This window comes from Orbicella faveolata, unplaced genomic scaffold (genome assembly GCF_042242905.1).
Source record: "Orbicella faveolata isolate gen_17 unplaced genomic scaffold, um_ofav_v1 contig_12, whole genome shotgun sequence".
NCBI lineage: Eukaryota > Metazoa > Cnidaria > Anthozoa > Scleractinia > Merulinidae > Orbicella > Orbicella faveolata.
In genome coordinates, this window is record NW_028301539.1 from 8081119 (window position 1) to 8097500 (window position 16382).

Genomic DNA, 16382 nt, shown 5'->3' on the forward strand with positions numbered 1-16382 from the left:
TTTTTGATACACGTTTTAGCCTATTGTCCACACTAAAACGCCCGAAAACGCTGATGGAAATGACAGAATTTGACGCTTTTTTCGGTCCGTTTTCACCTATCAACGCCAGAAACAAAGCGAACGCGTTTTCAAAAGGCTTCACTTTTCAAATCGTCTTCGAAAGCCTCCGTTTTCGTAAGTCCTCAATTGTGCTCACTCTATCAAACAGGGTTACAGAAAAGTCAATGGGCGTGACAACCAACTCATGCACCCTCCCTTCCCCCAAACAGAAAATAATCTCGGCAGTTATCCAACCGCATTCCTCTGAATCATGCAAGCTCATAAACGCAGGTTTCTAAAACACACACAAAAAATACTTGGGAATTATAAACAAAAGACCGCTCCAGTCCTCCCGCAAATTTACTGCTTGGTGAATATTTTTGAAATTCAAATCACGTTCACTCATTACTATTCATATTTCATCTTCACCTTCGCACGCGGTATCTACCAAGTGAAGGGAAAATAAAATTGCGTTGATTCTTCGTTAATAATCCTCAAGAAACTAGTTCCCGTGTTGAAAATGTCTGTTTAGAACGACGACAAAGAGGTCTCAGATGTCTTACCGTGCACTGAAAGGGCGGTGAACAAGTGGCTAATGTACCTGTTGGCAGAGGGAATGAAGACATTCAAGCATGCCGGCCACAGTGTCGAGGTAACGCACCATAGTTTCTTTACATTTAGTTGTCTCTGTGTATGTTGTTTAAACAAGTTTATTTCTTTACTTTTTTAATATTCGCACCTTGTGATAGAATTCCAAACGGTTTGCTCCACTACATCGAAACCGAAGATTATATTTGCATACCCAACGTTGTTTACCTGGAATAACGTGGTTTAAAATGTCTTAAAGGGAGATGTACATAATTCCGTCCTTTTTGACAACACTGATTTAATCGAATTGTTAAGGGGAGGTGCATACCTACCCCGAGAGAAAATTTGAAAATCTAGATTCTCCTAAAAGATATGAGACATTTGCAACCAGAAGTTAGTTATGACTCCGAATGACGGCTCCCCTGGATTCGCTTATGTTTACACATTCTTGACAGTTTTATCTCCGAGTACCAATTCCGGGCCAGTAATGTATTAAATAAATCTTAACATCACTACTTTTTATTTGTTTACATATATATGAAGAGCATCGTATTGGACGGGTCAGCTTGAAGAACTGGGGACAACGATGACGACAGAAAATTGGATGATAACCATGTGAGGTAAATTTAATGATTTATTGATTTATTTTTGAAGGGAACAGAGATTTTAAGCCGATGGTCTGGATTTGGTATCGACAGACGGATAATAGAAATTCGTGACGCAGATTCCATATCATTTCTTTGACGATCTGGCCATCATTTTGGTCGAGAAATTACACAGAAAGGTTCGCACAATTTTGTCTGTGTGGGGCCAGAGAGGGAGTGTGTGAAGAGAGAGGAGTGGGCAAGGGGTATGGGTATTTTCATTTAACATGTGAAGTCTTCTTCATTTATTTCATTTTATTTATTTTTCAGTAAGGGTAACTTTCCTTGAGAAGCTTACTGTGACACCCCTTGAGAATTTCACCACGATGTTCTTATTCACGTTTTCAGATGCCTGGATGACGTACACGCTGTACGATGATTGGTCACCTCATCTGTGAAGTAATCACAAACAAGGTAATGGAAAGATTTTTTTAAAATTAAAATGGCAATTCTTCGACGTTCGATCAGACTTTTGATCAAACATTCTTCAAGTTGTAACGTCTTCAGTTCCAACCGTAAAATATCAATTTGCCTTGCTAAGTTTCATACATTTCTGTAAAATAAACCTTAAATCTTAAGCTTTAAATTACTTATCAATTATCTCTACTAGACCTAAAATGTACGATCTCTAAATTGCTACATTATATTTCTTCAGGGACAAATGAAGAACAGTTTTGGAAAGAAAGCTTGAAGAATTAGAAACAAAGATGTCGTTTACTGGATGATGAAAATTCTAGGTAGGTTTAATTGCTTTATTTAGCTCAATGCAGTGGAGTAGTGAAAGCAGTGTCTGGCAGGGGCCAATGATATGTCAGTTATCGGTTTTTTTTCCTAACGTTTCCTCAACTATGAGTTACAGTTTTAACCAGATTGTATTGACGTGGTTGCGTGAATTTTGAGAAGTCATGATCAGAGACCAATATCAGGAAGTTTACAATACGTTTAATGCTTTCGGTTGTTGATCTGAGAAAAGAGCAATGACTGTGTGATTACTTGCCAGAACAACAATGCGAGTCCAACTCCTGCTTTAAATAAAGTCATAATTACTTCTTTTTGCAAGTCTGCATTTGCCACTCGGCAAAGTTTTTGAACTTTTGTGATGGTCTTTTAAAACATTATATACGATTTTGAGAGTTAAGGTCCGAGTCATTTCTGTGAAGCCTTAACACGTTTGTTTGGAATCTTTTGAGATGCCTTTTAGGAAATCTTGAAGACGTGGATTGAAATATGTAGAGGTATTTTTGTTTTGTTTTGGGACACTTTCTCAAATCTGTAAGGTCGGATTGAAATTTGTAGATGTCGTTTTGAAATTTTGTTGCCATCAGTTTGACTGAAATTAGTAGCGATCTTTTTTTAAATTGTTTAGACATTATTTGAAATTTGCAGGTGTGGTTTTTAAAAATTTCTTCATGTCTTTTTGAGTTAGATTTGTGGAAACTTCTTTGAAATTTGGAGTTCGCCCATTTATGCTGTTTTTTTTATGTAGACAACTCTGGAAATTTGTGCATGTATCGCCTATGTGGAAATTTGAGGACGCCTATTTTGATATCTTGTACACAGCTTTTCACATTTAATTTTAAACTACCTTTTTGAAATTGATAGTCGCCTTTTCTAAACGTTATATACGTTCTTTTCAAACTGATGGCCAAGGTAAGACGGAAGTAAAAGAATTGCCGCACAGACAAATATCAGATCTACGACCACCAAGCAAAATAAAGTTGAATAGGTGAAAGAAAAATTGGGCACATGCTTAAGTAAAATTGTCTTAGTAGCTCTCATTCCAACAGACAGGCGGTTTTCTTGCCTGTACTGTTTCCAAAACGGGATGGAGTATAACTTGAAGAAAGGAAAGATTTGATTTGCTGATAATGATCAGTTCAGGCACTGTAATTGTGACGCCACTCTCGATATTTAACAGAAACCAGATGCCGTTTTGTTAGAATTATATATTTACTAAAAGGCACTCAAAAAGCCTGCTTTCTACCGTGTTTCTTGCACTTCTGTTCCGTTTCTGCTTATTTTGGACACGGGATGAAGTATTCCTGATATGTACGGGAGACAACTAACAAGGGTGGGAGTGGAGGGAGTCGGGAAAAAAATTCAAAATTTAAAGGCTCAGTATACTAATTTTCACAAAAAGCTGTGGCATAGCATAAGTACTTGAAAGGTGAAGAATGGATTTTTGCCCCCTTCCCCCCCCCCCCCCCCCACTGTAGGTTTGAAACATGACAGCAGCTTTTCGTGCACTACAGTCATCAAATGCTTGCATGAATGTCTGTCTTGAGTTCACAAACTACGAATATTTCAGATAAGTTTTTTCCATTGATATAAACACAATTTTATGCTTCAGAATGGTGGATCTGCGCTTTGAATTGTTTTGTATACAGCTTTTTGTGAAAATAAGTATACCGAGCCTTTAAACTTTGACTTTTTTTGACCTCTTTTGAGAGTGGTGGTTTCATCTTAAAGCTTTCAGTGGTGGTTTCATCAACGATATAAAAATTATGAGCTCACATGAGCAGCATCAAAAATCTCACAGGTTACAGAGCAGGGAAAAAGAAACGTTCATATTACAGCTTTGTAGTATTTTTAACAATCAAGTCTTAAGGCATGAAGATCATGAAATGAGAAGTGACAAGTGAAGTATATCACTTTATTTCTTGCCTCTGGAAATGCACAAAAACATTCGTTTTTATGACAGTTCAAAAACATTGTTATCCAGGACATTTTAAATTTCTATACAATTTATTTCCTAACTGAAGAACTGAATTGATTCAACAAATATCTCTCCCTCTCCACTAATATCGACACCCGTGTGAAAATCGAATTGGTATGAAGGAGTAAAAAGGAACTGTAGTGTTTTTGTGCTATCCTGAAAAAAGACGGCGTTTAATTCGGCCAACGTAAAAACACTAATAAACGAAGACATTTCATGTTGTTGTTTCGCATGTCAGACAAAATGTGCGAAAGGATCTCATACTGAATTCAAGGCTATTGTTCAGCTCATCAAACAGTTTGTTTGGCGATCTATTGTTTTAGAGGTAATAAAGGTAATATTTGTAATGTTCGTGTCCAGAAACTAGATAAGATATGAATATTGCCCTACCAAAATCTTAAAGACTTGAAAGAATTTAAATGCGAGGTCATTAAATGTAGAAAGGTTTTTTTTTTCGAAAAAAAAATATATATATTTTTATTTATACCGCTCCACCTGGTTCCGCCTCGGGCTTTTGGACTTTAATTTTTCACTTCGAACATTATTTAGATACTTTTTTTTTTATTAAGGTCTAAATATCTTTTACCTGCTTAGAATGTCTCAAATGTATTTCATTATTCAAAAATGTAGTAAAATCTGGGGATGAAAAAGTTACGTTTTTTGAGGTTATGCAATTTAGGGACAAGTCGTTTGAGAGAACGAATTGTCCAAGTCTCACCAAATTTGGCAGGGGTGTGTATTTTTGCCTGTAGAATGCATGATGTAGTTTTTGATGCCATACAGGTGAAACATAGATCATTGAATGAGAGCGAAACTACAAAAAAGTTTTCTTTTATGTTTGCTTGTTTCTATGGAAACAACACCCCCCCGAAGTTGGTGAAAAGTAGGTGATTGCATTTTACCATGTCTCCTGTATTTTCAACGAAAATTTGGCTCAATTAGGACAGGTTTTAAAGGAGATTGACCTGCCCCAAAATTGTAGCTGTTTCACAGTAGGGGCCCTAGTCAACACCCCTTAGCTCGGCCAGGATTTGACGAAACCTCTTAAAACTTATTGTCAGAGGTAGCTGAAGACTTTTAAAAAGTCTTAATGTAGTATAAGTTATGATTAAATATGGTTTTCAGTTGTCATACTTTCTGGACTCCAGTTTCGACAAAATTTGGCCATTTTTGCGGATATCTACTACCTTAAGCACGTACATTTAATGTGCTGCTGGTGTCAACAATGACGAAGCGCGCGAAGTCTAAAAAAACAATGCGAATTATTGGAACCCCGTTAGAGTAAGACAACATAAGCGTGTTCTGAGAGAAATAGGAGGAAAATGAACGCCAAGTTTTCGTTTTAAAATTGTTTTAGGAACACTTGTTTATGCCCTTGAAAAAGCTTCAAAATCTTCCACCCTTCTGTTTTGTTTGTCTGAGTTTGTCTGAGTTATAACGTCACTAGCGCGCTTCGCTGTTGATGCGGCGGAAACAAGAAGCGCGAGTTCTGCATGTGTAGAAGCCAAAAACAAGCTCTCTTCGTGTAGTATTCACCAGTGATCTTGTAAGCAATTTTCTTGTAGGTTATACTGAGCTTTTTTGTAAAAATCAAAATACTTTTGAGTTGACAATACAATTCACATATCACAGCCGGCAACGCAATCATTCGATCAGTCAGATTGGCTCAGTTTTTCGAGCTTATTTAGTTCTTTCTTATATATTCGAGCTTCAATCAAAATAAAGATACGATCTTGCAGCAAAATATGACATTACGAATACAATTTTTTCAGAGAAGAAAAGTGGTTTTGAAATATTAAATCCTAATTAAAGACTTCAGAGGATTGGTTCAGAAGATTTTACGAATATTGAACGAACATTGAAAGAACATTGAAATGTTCCGTTTAAAATATGTAGAATGTTGTTGACAACAGTAAAACAAACGAAACTCGGGAATGGAAATAAATATTCTAACAGTGAGTATATTGTCTTGATGTTTTTTTACATTCGACATCCTTCGCTGGAATTTGTTGTGAACTTAAAATGGAGAATTGAGTTCATTCACCGCTGTTTAAATTCAAGTACAAGCAGAAGCATAGTGAAAATTCTTGTCTACCCTTGATTGTAGCTTTGAACGTTCATGTTTTTGCTTTAGCGTGGCTAAACTTCCCTTTTGTACAATTTAATCTAGCTTACTCGTTCTAATTTTTCCTTCTTTCTTTTTTTTCAGAGTGCCTGGGTTTGTTCTTTAGCGCCATCAAGCTAGGATTAATCAAAGAGGGACAAGCAAAGACAAAATTATTTTTTTTCCGAAAGGTAGAAGTCACATTTCTTAAAACCTGATGTCGCTTGAAAAAATTCGCTCATTCTCCATTAGGCTGTAGAAAATTAAGCACTCAGAGATTATCTAGAGAATTATTTACAAACTACAGACAGAACTTATTTCTACAAAAACTTTTGATGAATAAATACTCAGCTTTTTGCCAGTTGTAGTGTTTTTCATTTCTTAATCTTAGATGAAATTTTTTCCTCAACTCTTTCGCGTATTAAACTAGGTTTAATTTTTTTAAATTTTCCCGCCAAAAGACTTGGAAAAAATACGGGCGCTTAAAATACGCATACGCCCTTTCTTTTCCAAAAAAAATTACTTCTTGTTAACATCTGTTGAAAATTTATAATTTTCCCGCCAAAAGACTAAAAAAAATACGGGCGCCTAAAATACGCATGCGCCATTTTTTTTAAAAAAAAAATCTTCTCAAACTCTAAGTTATTATTTACACTTAACTCAGTAGTCAATAAATGCAATATTTTATTCAGGTGTGCATTTCTTTTGTCATCTTAACTAAGTAAATAAAATATTTCAATAAATTACTCACAACAAGTGTTTCATTTCAATTGTTTTATTCATCTTTAATCGTCTTCTTACAATAGTTAATTAGTTCATTGAAATTCAATTAAATCAATTACAAAGGTGTCATCAAAAAATTGCCCTATATATACTAAGACTTTTGGCGGGAAAATTGGAAAAAATTTGCACAGCGTTTCCCCTGACAACTTTTTTGACAAAAATTTTAAGGGGGTGCCCCCTTCAATTTTTCCCGCCAAAAGTTTAACATATACCATCTTACACACAAACTAAAGAAACATTTTGATTCCAAACATGCAATTTGAATTTAAAAGTTTGTTTGTGTCCAAGATGGTACATTTCATGATGATATCTTGTCAAATAGTCAGCCATAAAATGGCAAGCGGCTAGAAACCTATTTGCAAAGCTGAGAACTGCAAGTTAAAATTTCTGCAACTGCAACGTTTCTACGCAACACTGAGAGGGAGAAAATATTTCTAAATCGAAACATTTAAGAACGTTTATATAGCTGGGTAACTTGAGTCCCAACTATATGAACTCTCTTAACTATAACGATTCCAAAATGTCGCCGTCTTCTCAATGTTGTCCAGAAACATTGCAGTTGTAGATATGTTAACTTGCTCGTCTCATTTCTGTAAATAGCTTTCTAGGTGCCCATCATTTACGGCATAAGCATTTAATGTGTTATCATCATGCAATATATTTCAAGAAGATAGCAAAGGCAAGCCATGAACCCTATTACTCAAACGAAACTAAAAAAAAACAGCGAAAACTTCAATCTAGTCCTACTGTTTGGTAAATTTTAGAACTTCCGTCACTTTTAGCCGAGATGAAAAAGCTAAATCAAACAAATTATAGGCCAATTTAAAGAAAAACTGTTCATGGCTTACTTCGTTATCCTCTAGAAATTACTTCCAGCAAGGTGTTGAAGATTAATGTCTGGTTATCAAGCTTCAAAATACATCACTATAATCCCGCTATGGCTTCTGTTAAATACTTTACGTAAATTTGCGAACGAAAGCAATAACATGCCAGAAGAATCAGACAATTGAAACCTAAGCTTTGAAAGCAATAGAGCTAATAGCAAATGTTTGGAAACTTTTTGTCTCTAGGAAACTATGGCGGTTAAATTTTGGAAGAATCAGACAATTAAAACTACATTTTTGGCAAACCTGCATAAATGAATAACAATGTTTGAAAAAAATCATAGTTTGTCCATTACAAACGAATTTAAGAAGAATTAGACAATTGGAGCTACGTTCGTCATAATAGATTTAATAGTGAATACAAACGATAGCGATAAAATGTTCGAAGAATTAAACAATTGGAGAAATCATAGATTTAATAGTGAATACTCTTACTAAAAATTTCCGTCAGTTGCGGAAGAAAGCAATAACAATTTAGCATAATCAAACAATTAACAATTGCAGCTACATTTTTGAAAAGTAGCAGATCTATATAGTCGCGACTATTTTCATTAAAAGTGTTCGGCAGTCCAAATAATATAGCTCTAGAATATTAGACATTTGAAGCTACATTTCTGAAAAGCAATAGATCCAATAGCACAAACGACGGCCAAAAAGTTTGGAAAATCAGACAATTGGGCTTAAATTTTTGAAAAGCAGTTAGAGGCAAAGTTGCTTGATACCAGACAGAATTCATTACGTCCTCGCTGGAAGTTAAACAGGAGGATATATTTGGTTTCTGGTTGTTAAACCTTTAGTCCCCCTCCGAAGAAATATAAACCGACCGTTTTCCGTACGGAAATGTACAAAACAATATCTGCCGATCAATCTAGTATTTTCAGGATACGAAGATCAATCCAGAAACCCAATATCCTCTTCTAGAATTATTTACCAAGGTGGCTCTGCATGTGCTTTTTACTGAAGTGCGTAAATAAAAAACAAAAACAAAAAAACATACACGAGCGAAACAGGAAAGGAAGCAATCTATATGTTGTGATCATGTCAACAAATATTCAGGAATTTAACTTGAATGGAGTACTTTGGGAACAAATTCAAATTTACTGACGAATTGTTTTAAACGATTCCTCGTTGAAATAATTTTAAAGTGTTTCAAAATTTGAATTGACTTAGAAGAAACGATAGCAATTGTTTGACAGTTGAACTGAGCACTTTTAATTAACTTCAAGCTGCAGCCTTGTCAGAGGAGTTCAGAGCTCATTAATAAATTTCGAGCAGGATCACAAATAAATTACAGTATGTTTCTTTTGCAGCTGCTCGGTGGCCTTTGTGAGATTTAAAAAATGTTCTCGTTTGTTTGACTGAAAATCGAAGAATCGATCAAGAGACTTTTTAATTTCGGAAAATGCTGAGATTTGAGAAGCAGAAATAAATTTCAATGCCATAAAGCGTTTGATAGGTAGACCGAGTACGATCATCTTCCAGACTGAAACGATTTTCCACGACCAGTCATTTAAAATTGTTTCTTAGCAACGGCATTGTCCTCCAACAGACAATCCACATAATAAACTGAAACTACGGCTTGGTAAATTACAACTTCAGTGCTAAATGCGATTTTAGAGAACACAGCAAACTAAAATGTTCAACGTCGAATTGTTTGCCCAATCTTTGTTCTTACGGAATTTGTTATGATTGACATGATCACAGTAACCAATAGTTACGGAAGGCCAGTTGCTACCACAAATTGATTTCAACATGCAGTGCCACCTTAAAATACTTTACAAATGTCATCGCTCAGTAACACGTTTTTAAACTTGGGAGAGTAGAGCAATTGCACAACAGTTTGGAATTTTGAGAAAAAAAAATATACTCGACTTTGAGAAGATACATGTAGTAAATTAAAGCATGCAAATGTCGACCTTTAAAATTTGATTTAATCAAGTTGATGATCGCTCGATCAAAGAAATAAAACTCCCCACAATTTGAAAACATGTTCTAAATGATAACTCGAAAGCGGTTGAAACCCTTCTGGCAAAAATGGCAGAAATTGCTAACATTTCGCGCCCGAATGCGGCTTTAATAAAGTTCTCACTCACTCACTCACTCGATTGCAAATATTACAGTCGAGAAAAAAATTAAAACTTTTAACATCCAAACTGATATTAGACAATCAAATCTTGAATTCGAATAGATATTCTCTAGTTGCAAAACTGCCATTTCTTATCGGAAAGATTTCAATGTAGCCAAATTCTCAAATGATATTCTTAACTTTGTCTTCATCCTCCTCGCTTGAATCCATTTTATCTTCTTGTGTTTTCCTGACTTTTCCGTCTTCAGGCGTTTACTCCCTGAAAATAGAAAAGATAAAAATCGCGTAGGGAACAAACTTAAGTGTGGAAACAAACGAGTAAACGAGGAATAAAAAATTCACAATGAATTATTAAACACGAGTGATTGTTGACAGCCACAATACAAAATTTGACAAAGAAACGCAATTTCTTGAAGAACGCCAAACTCTCTTCGAAATAGCCCGCTATGAACTTAAGCGTCTCGTATGGTTCCTGAACTAGACTAGCTTCTTCATCAAGTTTTACTCCTTTACTGAAAGAATGGGGTTGTTCTAAGTTCAACACGAAACGTAAACCGAGCCTGTCAAGCGCGCGTGGTAGGACTTGGCGCCGGTATTTTTTTTTATAGATATATAGCTTACGAAGTTAGAATGCAAAGAAATTGATACTAACCATTGACATTGGTCTTCATTTCTTCTTCAAAGTAAGAATTTGCTTCTCATCTAGAGAGGAACTGAACACATCTTACTCCGACGGCAAACATATCAAAATGACAAACGAGCACCTCAAATCAGTCATCATGAATATGGAAAATACGATTAGACCAATCAGCTAACAAGTATGTCACAAATTTCAACGAGAACACCCTTTGCACGCTTTGCTCTGAGAACGTTTTGAATTTTATTTGTTTATATGGGGTCCACGTGAACCCGTACGAGCCAGATATACACAAAGGCCCTTTTTCAAATATTAATCACTTTTTGTACAGTTTTTAAGCCCTTGTCAAACGGCGCATGATAGTCTTCTCTCTTTCTCCTTCATTTTAAAAATGAATTCGGAAGCGTTTATTCGATTAACCAGGCGTATACGGTCGTCTCGATAAACTGCTAATCGATATCAATCGATAATTTGTGCACCAAAGTAATGTTATAAAAAACATAGATGCTTTTCTAGGAGAAAAAGAGCATTTATTTAGTTGTCAATCTTAATTTAAGGGAATCTCTTGGTGTTATGCATGCGCAATGCAATTCCCTGAACAACTGGATCAACTGGGCTTCGGGGGACTATAAAGCCCTCGCGAAACGGACTCGCAAGTCAATTACAAGAAGCCGCAGGTTGAACTTGCGTAGAGACTTGCGTTGGGTGACCTTAGTTAATAAGAGGGAGATGGTTATGAAGCTCAGCAAACATGAAGAGGCAAACAAAGATGTCAAGATTTATGTTGGAAGGTCCATGACCGTGCACAGTCATTTGTTTTGCGCTCTTACAACGTGCATGAGTTACGTAACCAAAACGGACTCCAAAATTCACAAGACAAGATCTCAGGATCTCAATTAGCTTATGAGCAGGCTCTTACTGGAGAAAGAAAGTAAGAAAGGAAAATGGGAAGATTTTCTTCTTCCCCTTTCATCTCCTTTTCATTTTCATTTCTTCATTTTGTTTTTTCATTTATTTTCCTTTCTTCTCCTTCATTCTACGCGAAGAGCCTACTCCCCGGCTAGATGTCAATATAAATTCTCATTACTTTCTGCCAAATATTTCTTTCAAGCAAGTTCTGTGAATTTTCTGCCAAATCAAACGTTGAAATGACTGTTAATCCTTGCGATCTGATTGGCTCTCATGTGCGATTTATTCACGAATCGCTCCATTTAACTTGTGCTCTAAATCGCATCTTTTCCTCAGCCAATGAGAATGTTTCACTTGATTAAAGTAACCAATCAAATAGCAGGGAGCTAGGCCAGTACGATTTATTCACTAATCGTACCATTATTTTTTGTTCTAGATCGTATCTTTCAGTCTGTTTTGCATACAAAGTGAGATGTAAAAGCGTTTCCGGTTCCGTTTTTTTTCTTTTTTTTTTAACAAACCAGCTACTGGATCAATAAAATACTTCATCGTGTATTTAAGCGATTAAATTGTGTTATTTCAGAGTGGATATGTTTAAGTGGCAATTGAATTCCGTGTCGTGCTATTCTGATCTGAAAATCACATACGATTTCCAGGACATTCCAGGACCAGTTGTCTTTTGCCATAATAAAATTCCAGGGACCCGTTTCTCAAAAGCCCTGGAAACGTTTCGGGCCTGCAAAGCCATTTTTAATTAATTTGTATCTAATAACAGAGAGGTGTATACGCCTGAAACTGTTTGTTTGAAGGGAACCTCTGTTCATATTCAGTTGTGTGTATAACTGCGATGATCAATCAGATCTTCATATCTTTCTCCGCAATTCAAATATATATGATCGTTCACATATTTTTATCTTATTACATGTTTTGGTGTGTAGTATCGCTGTATATTTTTACGAGTTGTGCCGTATTTCGACGAGTCAAAATACAAACAACGAGTAAAAATGTAAAGCGATAATACACACCAAAACATCTAATAGGAGATTTATTATCCAAATGCTGTAGTCAATAAATTTATCAGTGAGAGGGAGAATGTGACAGTTTCACATGCGTGCGTCCAGCTGTCAGGCAAACAGGTTTTCTACTGTACAAATAACTGTGCAATATCGCTGTATATTTGTACTCGTTTTGCGCGATATTTGGACAGTATTCGCTACAGTTGGATAATAAAGGGCGCTTATTCCGGACAGGGCGCATATTTCGTTTTTAGAGAAATAACCGGATGTTCAAAACAAAACTTGAAGAAGAGATCATTCGTTTGCAGGAATTATGCACTCACATGGACATAACAGTTGGGAGACTCAGACGAAGACCACTGTTTTTGTAATGCGGCAGTATGCATGTGAGCAATCAAAGAAGAGGAACCTCCGTTGATACGTACTCAGACAGCGCTGTAATATAATATTAGAATGGGGGCGCGTTTTAGAATGGGGGCGCTTATTGGAATGGGGGCGCTGATTAATAAAAACACATTCGAAGGGGGGCGCTTATTCGAAAGGTGGCAATTATTGGAAGGAGGGCGTTAAATCGAATCATTGCGGTAATTTTTAGTGTTTTTCCGTTGGTCGTAGTTGAAAAGTAAGGAAGCAGTATAGCATAATTAAGTGCGTTGTAAATAAAATATAGTATGTATATAACTTATATGTTTATGCAATTTATCTGTAATAAATAAAGAGCATTGTAAGCAGGCCCACTGTAATTTAATTAGCGTAATTGTAATTTAAAATATGTATTGTAAGTAGTGCATGTATAAGTAGTGGAAGCGGCAAGTTTATTGTAAGTGTAAATGTAAGCATAATATTAGTACTGTAAGGAGTGTAAGTGTTCGAGTTGTAAATAAATTGCATAAATAGAAAAATAAAAAAGTACACATTCAGGTTTTTCACTCACCGAAGTTGCAGCCTCTAAAGTGCCTGCTATCCTAAAGAAATTTGTCACGAAAGAAGCGACTTCGGAGGCCGCCATTTTGAGACTGTACTTGGTAGCCAGGGCGTGTTTATGTGACGTCTTTCTGTCCGACTCGAAAGAGGCGGGAACGAGAAAAACCTGCAAGTGACTTTGCATCCTTCACAAGGTCAGCAAAATGTATTATCTTTTTCAAACATTATCCACTTCACTATCTTCACCGCTATCATTTTCGGAGTTGAAGCAAAAGGCTTGTCAGAAGCTATTTGGACAAAATCTCTTGGACGGAATGACGTCACGAAAACGTGGCCCGGCTGCTCAGTACTGTTTAAAATGGCGGCAACGATGTCGAGTTTTGGGCTTCTTTGGAGACGAATTTCAAAAGGAAAACCTGCCCTTTAGAGACTGAAACTTTGGTGAGTGGCTAAACTTTGTGCGATGTTTTATTAGCGTTGACAAAAAATAAACGTTTTTAGGAATGACCTCCTCCTTTAATGATCAGCTGCTTTTGCGCTCAAGGGCAACAACGTTAAACTTCTAAGTTACGTCGAATGACAGCGTTGCACTCGCAAAATTGCCTTGATATCTAAACAATCGTTAAAGATTTATATTTAGCAGGCGTAGCCGAGGGGTTTAAACTCGCGGGGGCGTCTGAAACGAAAATGCTACTTCCTTGCTCAGGGCTGTTTCCTCAGTTGTGGAAATGCTACGACGATAGGAAAGTAGTTGTTTCTTGTTCCAAGCTCCTTTTTCATCCTGCTGACCCCTCAATCACGTATCCAGATATTTTAGAATAAAACTCCAGCACCCACATTTCTCATCAACTGCGTGAAGCTATTGAAATTAACAGGATTAACGGGTAATTAATAGGTGTGTGCTGTTGCAATATGAAAGCTGGTCTACTTGAAATAAGCCTGAAAAAGATTTCAGTTATTAAGCAACTAAGACATTTGAAGCAATGTAAGCATTTTGAAATCTTGGTCGTGTTTTAAGGTATCATGGCAGGTGGATTGACAGTGTTTGGAAATCGCGCTCTCACGATGGCTCTTTGAAAGAAAACCCCATCAACCTATACATTTTCTGAAAGCTTAAATAGTTATAGAATACAACCATATCTTTGAACTTTTCTAAAAAGTTATTTTTGCAGTGATATTGAAAGAAATACCCAGAAACACTGCTTCGCTTAAACTGGTTCGCTTCCGCGCGTGAATTATCGGAGCGGCGCGATTCACATCGGAAAGTTGTCTCACACATCACCCTCAAAGAGTGTCGGCGATTTTCCAGATGTGGTTTCGTTTTTTTTTTCTACACTCTCCTAAGGATTGATATTTTCAATGCACACGTTTCCTTCTACTAAAGAGGCCATAACTTTGAAACGAAGCGAAATTAACCAAAGCCCGACACCTGTTTTCGAAGCACGTATCCTGGAACATACCTGCCGATTTTCAGCCAATTCCGTCGGAAGACACGCGTAAACGAACTACAAATGTTCATCCTTATATGCAGTTTTATTTTATTGAGAAAAAGACGAAAAACTTTTTATGAGATTGGTGTGACTAGGTGTTAAAAATCCCCTCCGCCCTGACTTATATTGTGTATAAGTAGACATTCAATACAATAAATCCAAACCCTTCGTGGATATATTACAGCGCAGGTCGTATTATGAGCGAAGTCTCGTGGGAAAAGGGTACTTTCTATTATAGCCGAGAAAAGAGCTCAAACGCGGCTAAGAATAGTGATGATGACGTCATATATCCAATTCTGGTTGCTGCCCAGATTGGTGAAGTGCCTTTTAACCAGTTCGGTACCGGTACTGCTTCTTTTCCTAAGTGCAGTCCACGCATTCATAGGTGACAATTAATAGAGACCTTAAGCAAACACTGGAGGCGGCGAGGTGGACGCCAACCGGAAGTAAAATTTCCTGCTCTCGAGCTAATTAGCATAATCACGTGGAGTGTTGCCCGCGTCTTCCAACAGTGGCGGCGGCGAGAAAGGTAGGTTTGGCCGCCTCGAGAAACGGTCGCTTTATTTTCCCATTTGTAGCACCTAAAATACACAGAAACTCTTTTATAAAGTTAAAAAATGTTTTTTTAACGCGTCTCTTTGTATTTTTTTTGGCAAATATTTGATATTTCGTTTGTTTTACAGCGAAAATCTCAATTCACATTGGAGGTGTGAGTGAAGAAGAAAGATGGCAAGCGAAGGAGAGAAAAGCAAAAGAAATGGGTGAGTTTCCTGGATTCACATTGTTCCGAGTGATGTTCACGTCTTGTAGACTTTAAAAGTTTAGATTGCAAGTACTTGCTGGTACAAAATGCTATTTTGTTCTTCCAATTTGTCTCTATAACTTTGGAATATTTCCGAAAGGTGAATCGATAGACAGGACCTGTTTTTAATAAGCTTCTGTTTTCTCTCTTCTAGCTTGATCATGGAATGGACAGAAGCACATGATTTGATCCTAGCGAAAGAAGTCAGAGCTTCAGAACCATGGATCTTCAAACCAAGGACTGTAGATCGAGGAAAAGTATGGAATGCCATCACGGATCGTCTGAATGACGAAACCTCTGTGAAGTTTCAGGTGAAGCGGAAAAACGTACAGGAACATTTCAACCTACTACTGGACAAATTCAAGGCGAAACGAAAACATCAGGCGAAACTGAGTGGAGTTGACATCGAAGATAGCGAGAAGGATATTCTGATGGCAGAAATATCAGAAAAATGGGAGGAGGCAGAGGCCAGTGACCTTGGTTGCACTAGTAAAGAAAAGGCTGATTCAGTCTTCGTAAGGAAAGTAAAGATTTTTCGACATGTGTAGATCCCTCAACAACAGAAATTCATCCTCGTCTATGATGTCCTCAAAACATGCAATAGCTAGAAGGTCTCGAACTTCTCGAAAAGTTGCCATTATGCTCGTAAAATCCACGAGCAAAGTCAAATTGGACCACTGAAAACGAAAGCAAAACAGCCGTTGCTCGCCGCCGCTTCTACGAAAGCTTAATATTCTAATTTCGCGCCGTGCAATCCGAG

At 36.9% G+C, this 16382-nt stretch overlaps 2 protein-coding genes and 1 long non-coding RNA gene across 4 annotated transcripts in view; 2 read left to right on the forward strand and 1 right to left on the reverse strand.

Moving 5' to 3' along the window:
* Positions 1–751: 751 nt before the first annotated feature.
* Positions 752–6446, forward strand: LOC149116404 (uncharacterized). Its single transcript, XR_016204022.1, has 4 exons — positions 752–1247; positions 1620–1685; positions 1927–2008; positions 6197–6446. It is a non-coding gene; the product is annotated as an uncharacterized LOC149116404 (long non-coding RNA).
* Positions 6447–14844: 8398 nt separating this feature from the next.
* The window catches only part of LOC110060720 (uncharacterized), a 38313-nt gene continuing 36775 nt past the window's right edge, over positions 14845–16382 (reverse strand). For both annotated transcript variants that reach the window (XM_089282323.1, XM_089282322.1), the window contains exon 15: positions 14845–16382. This exon is cut by the window's right edge and continues 359 nt beyond it. The gene's annotated coding sequence lies outside the window, so the exon portion shown is untranslated.
* LOC149116405 (uncharacterized) lies at positions 15784–16170 on the forward strand. Its single transcript, XM_089282335.1, has one exon. The coding sequence runs from the start codon at positions 15784–15786 to the stop codon at positions 16168–16170; it is 387 nt and encodes a 128-aa protein (XP_089138461.1).

Bases quoted from the DNA above. Each gene is read 5' to 3' on its own strand.
- LOC149116405 (XM_089282335.1), top strand. From the start codon at position 15,784: ATGGAATGGACAGAAGCACATGATTTGATCCTAGCGAAAGAAGTCAGA.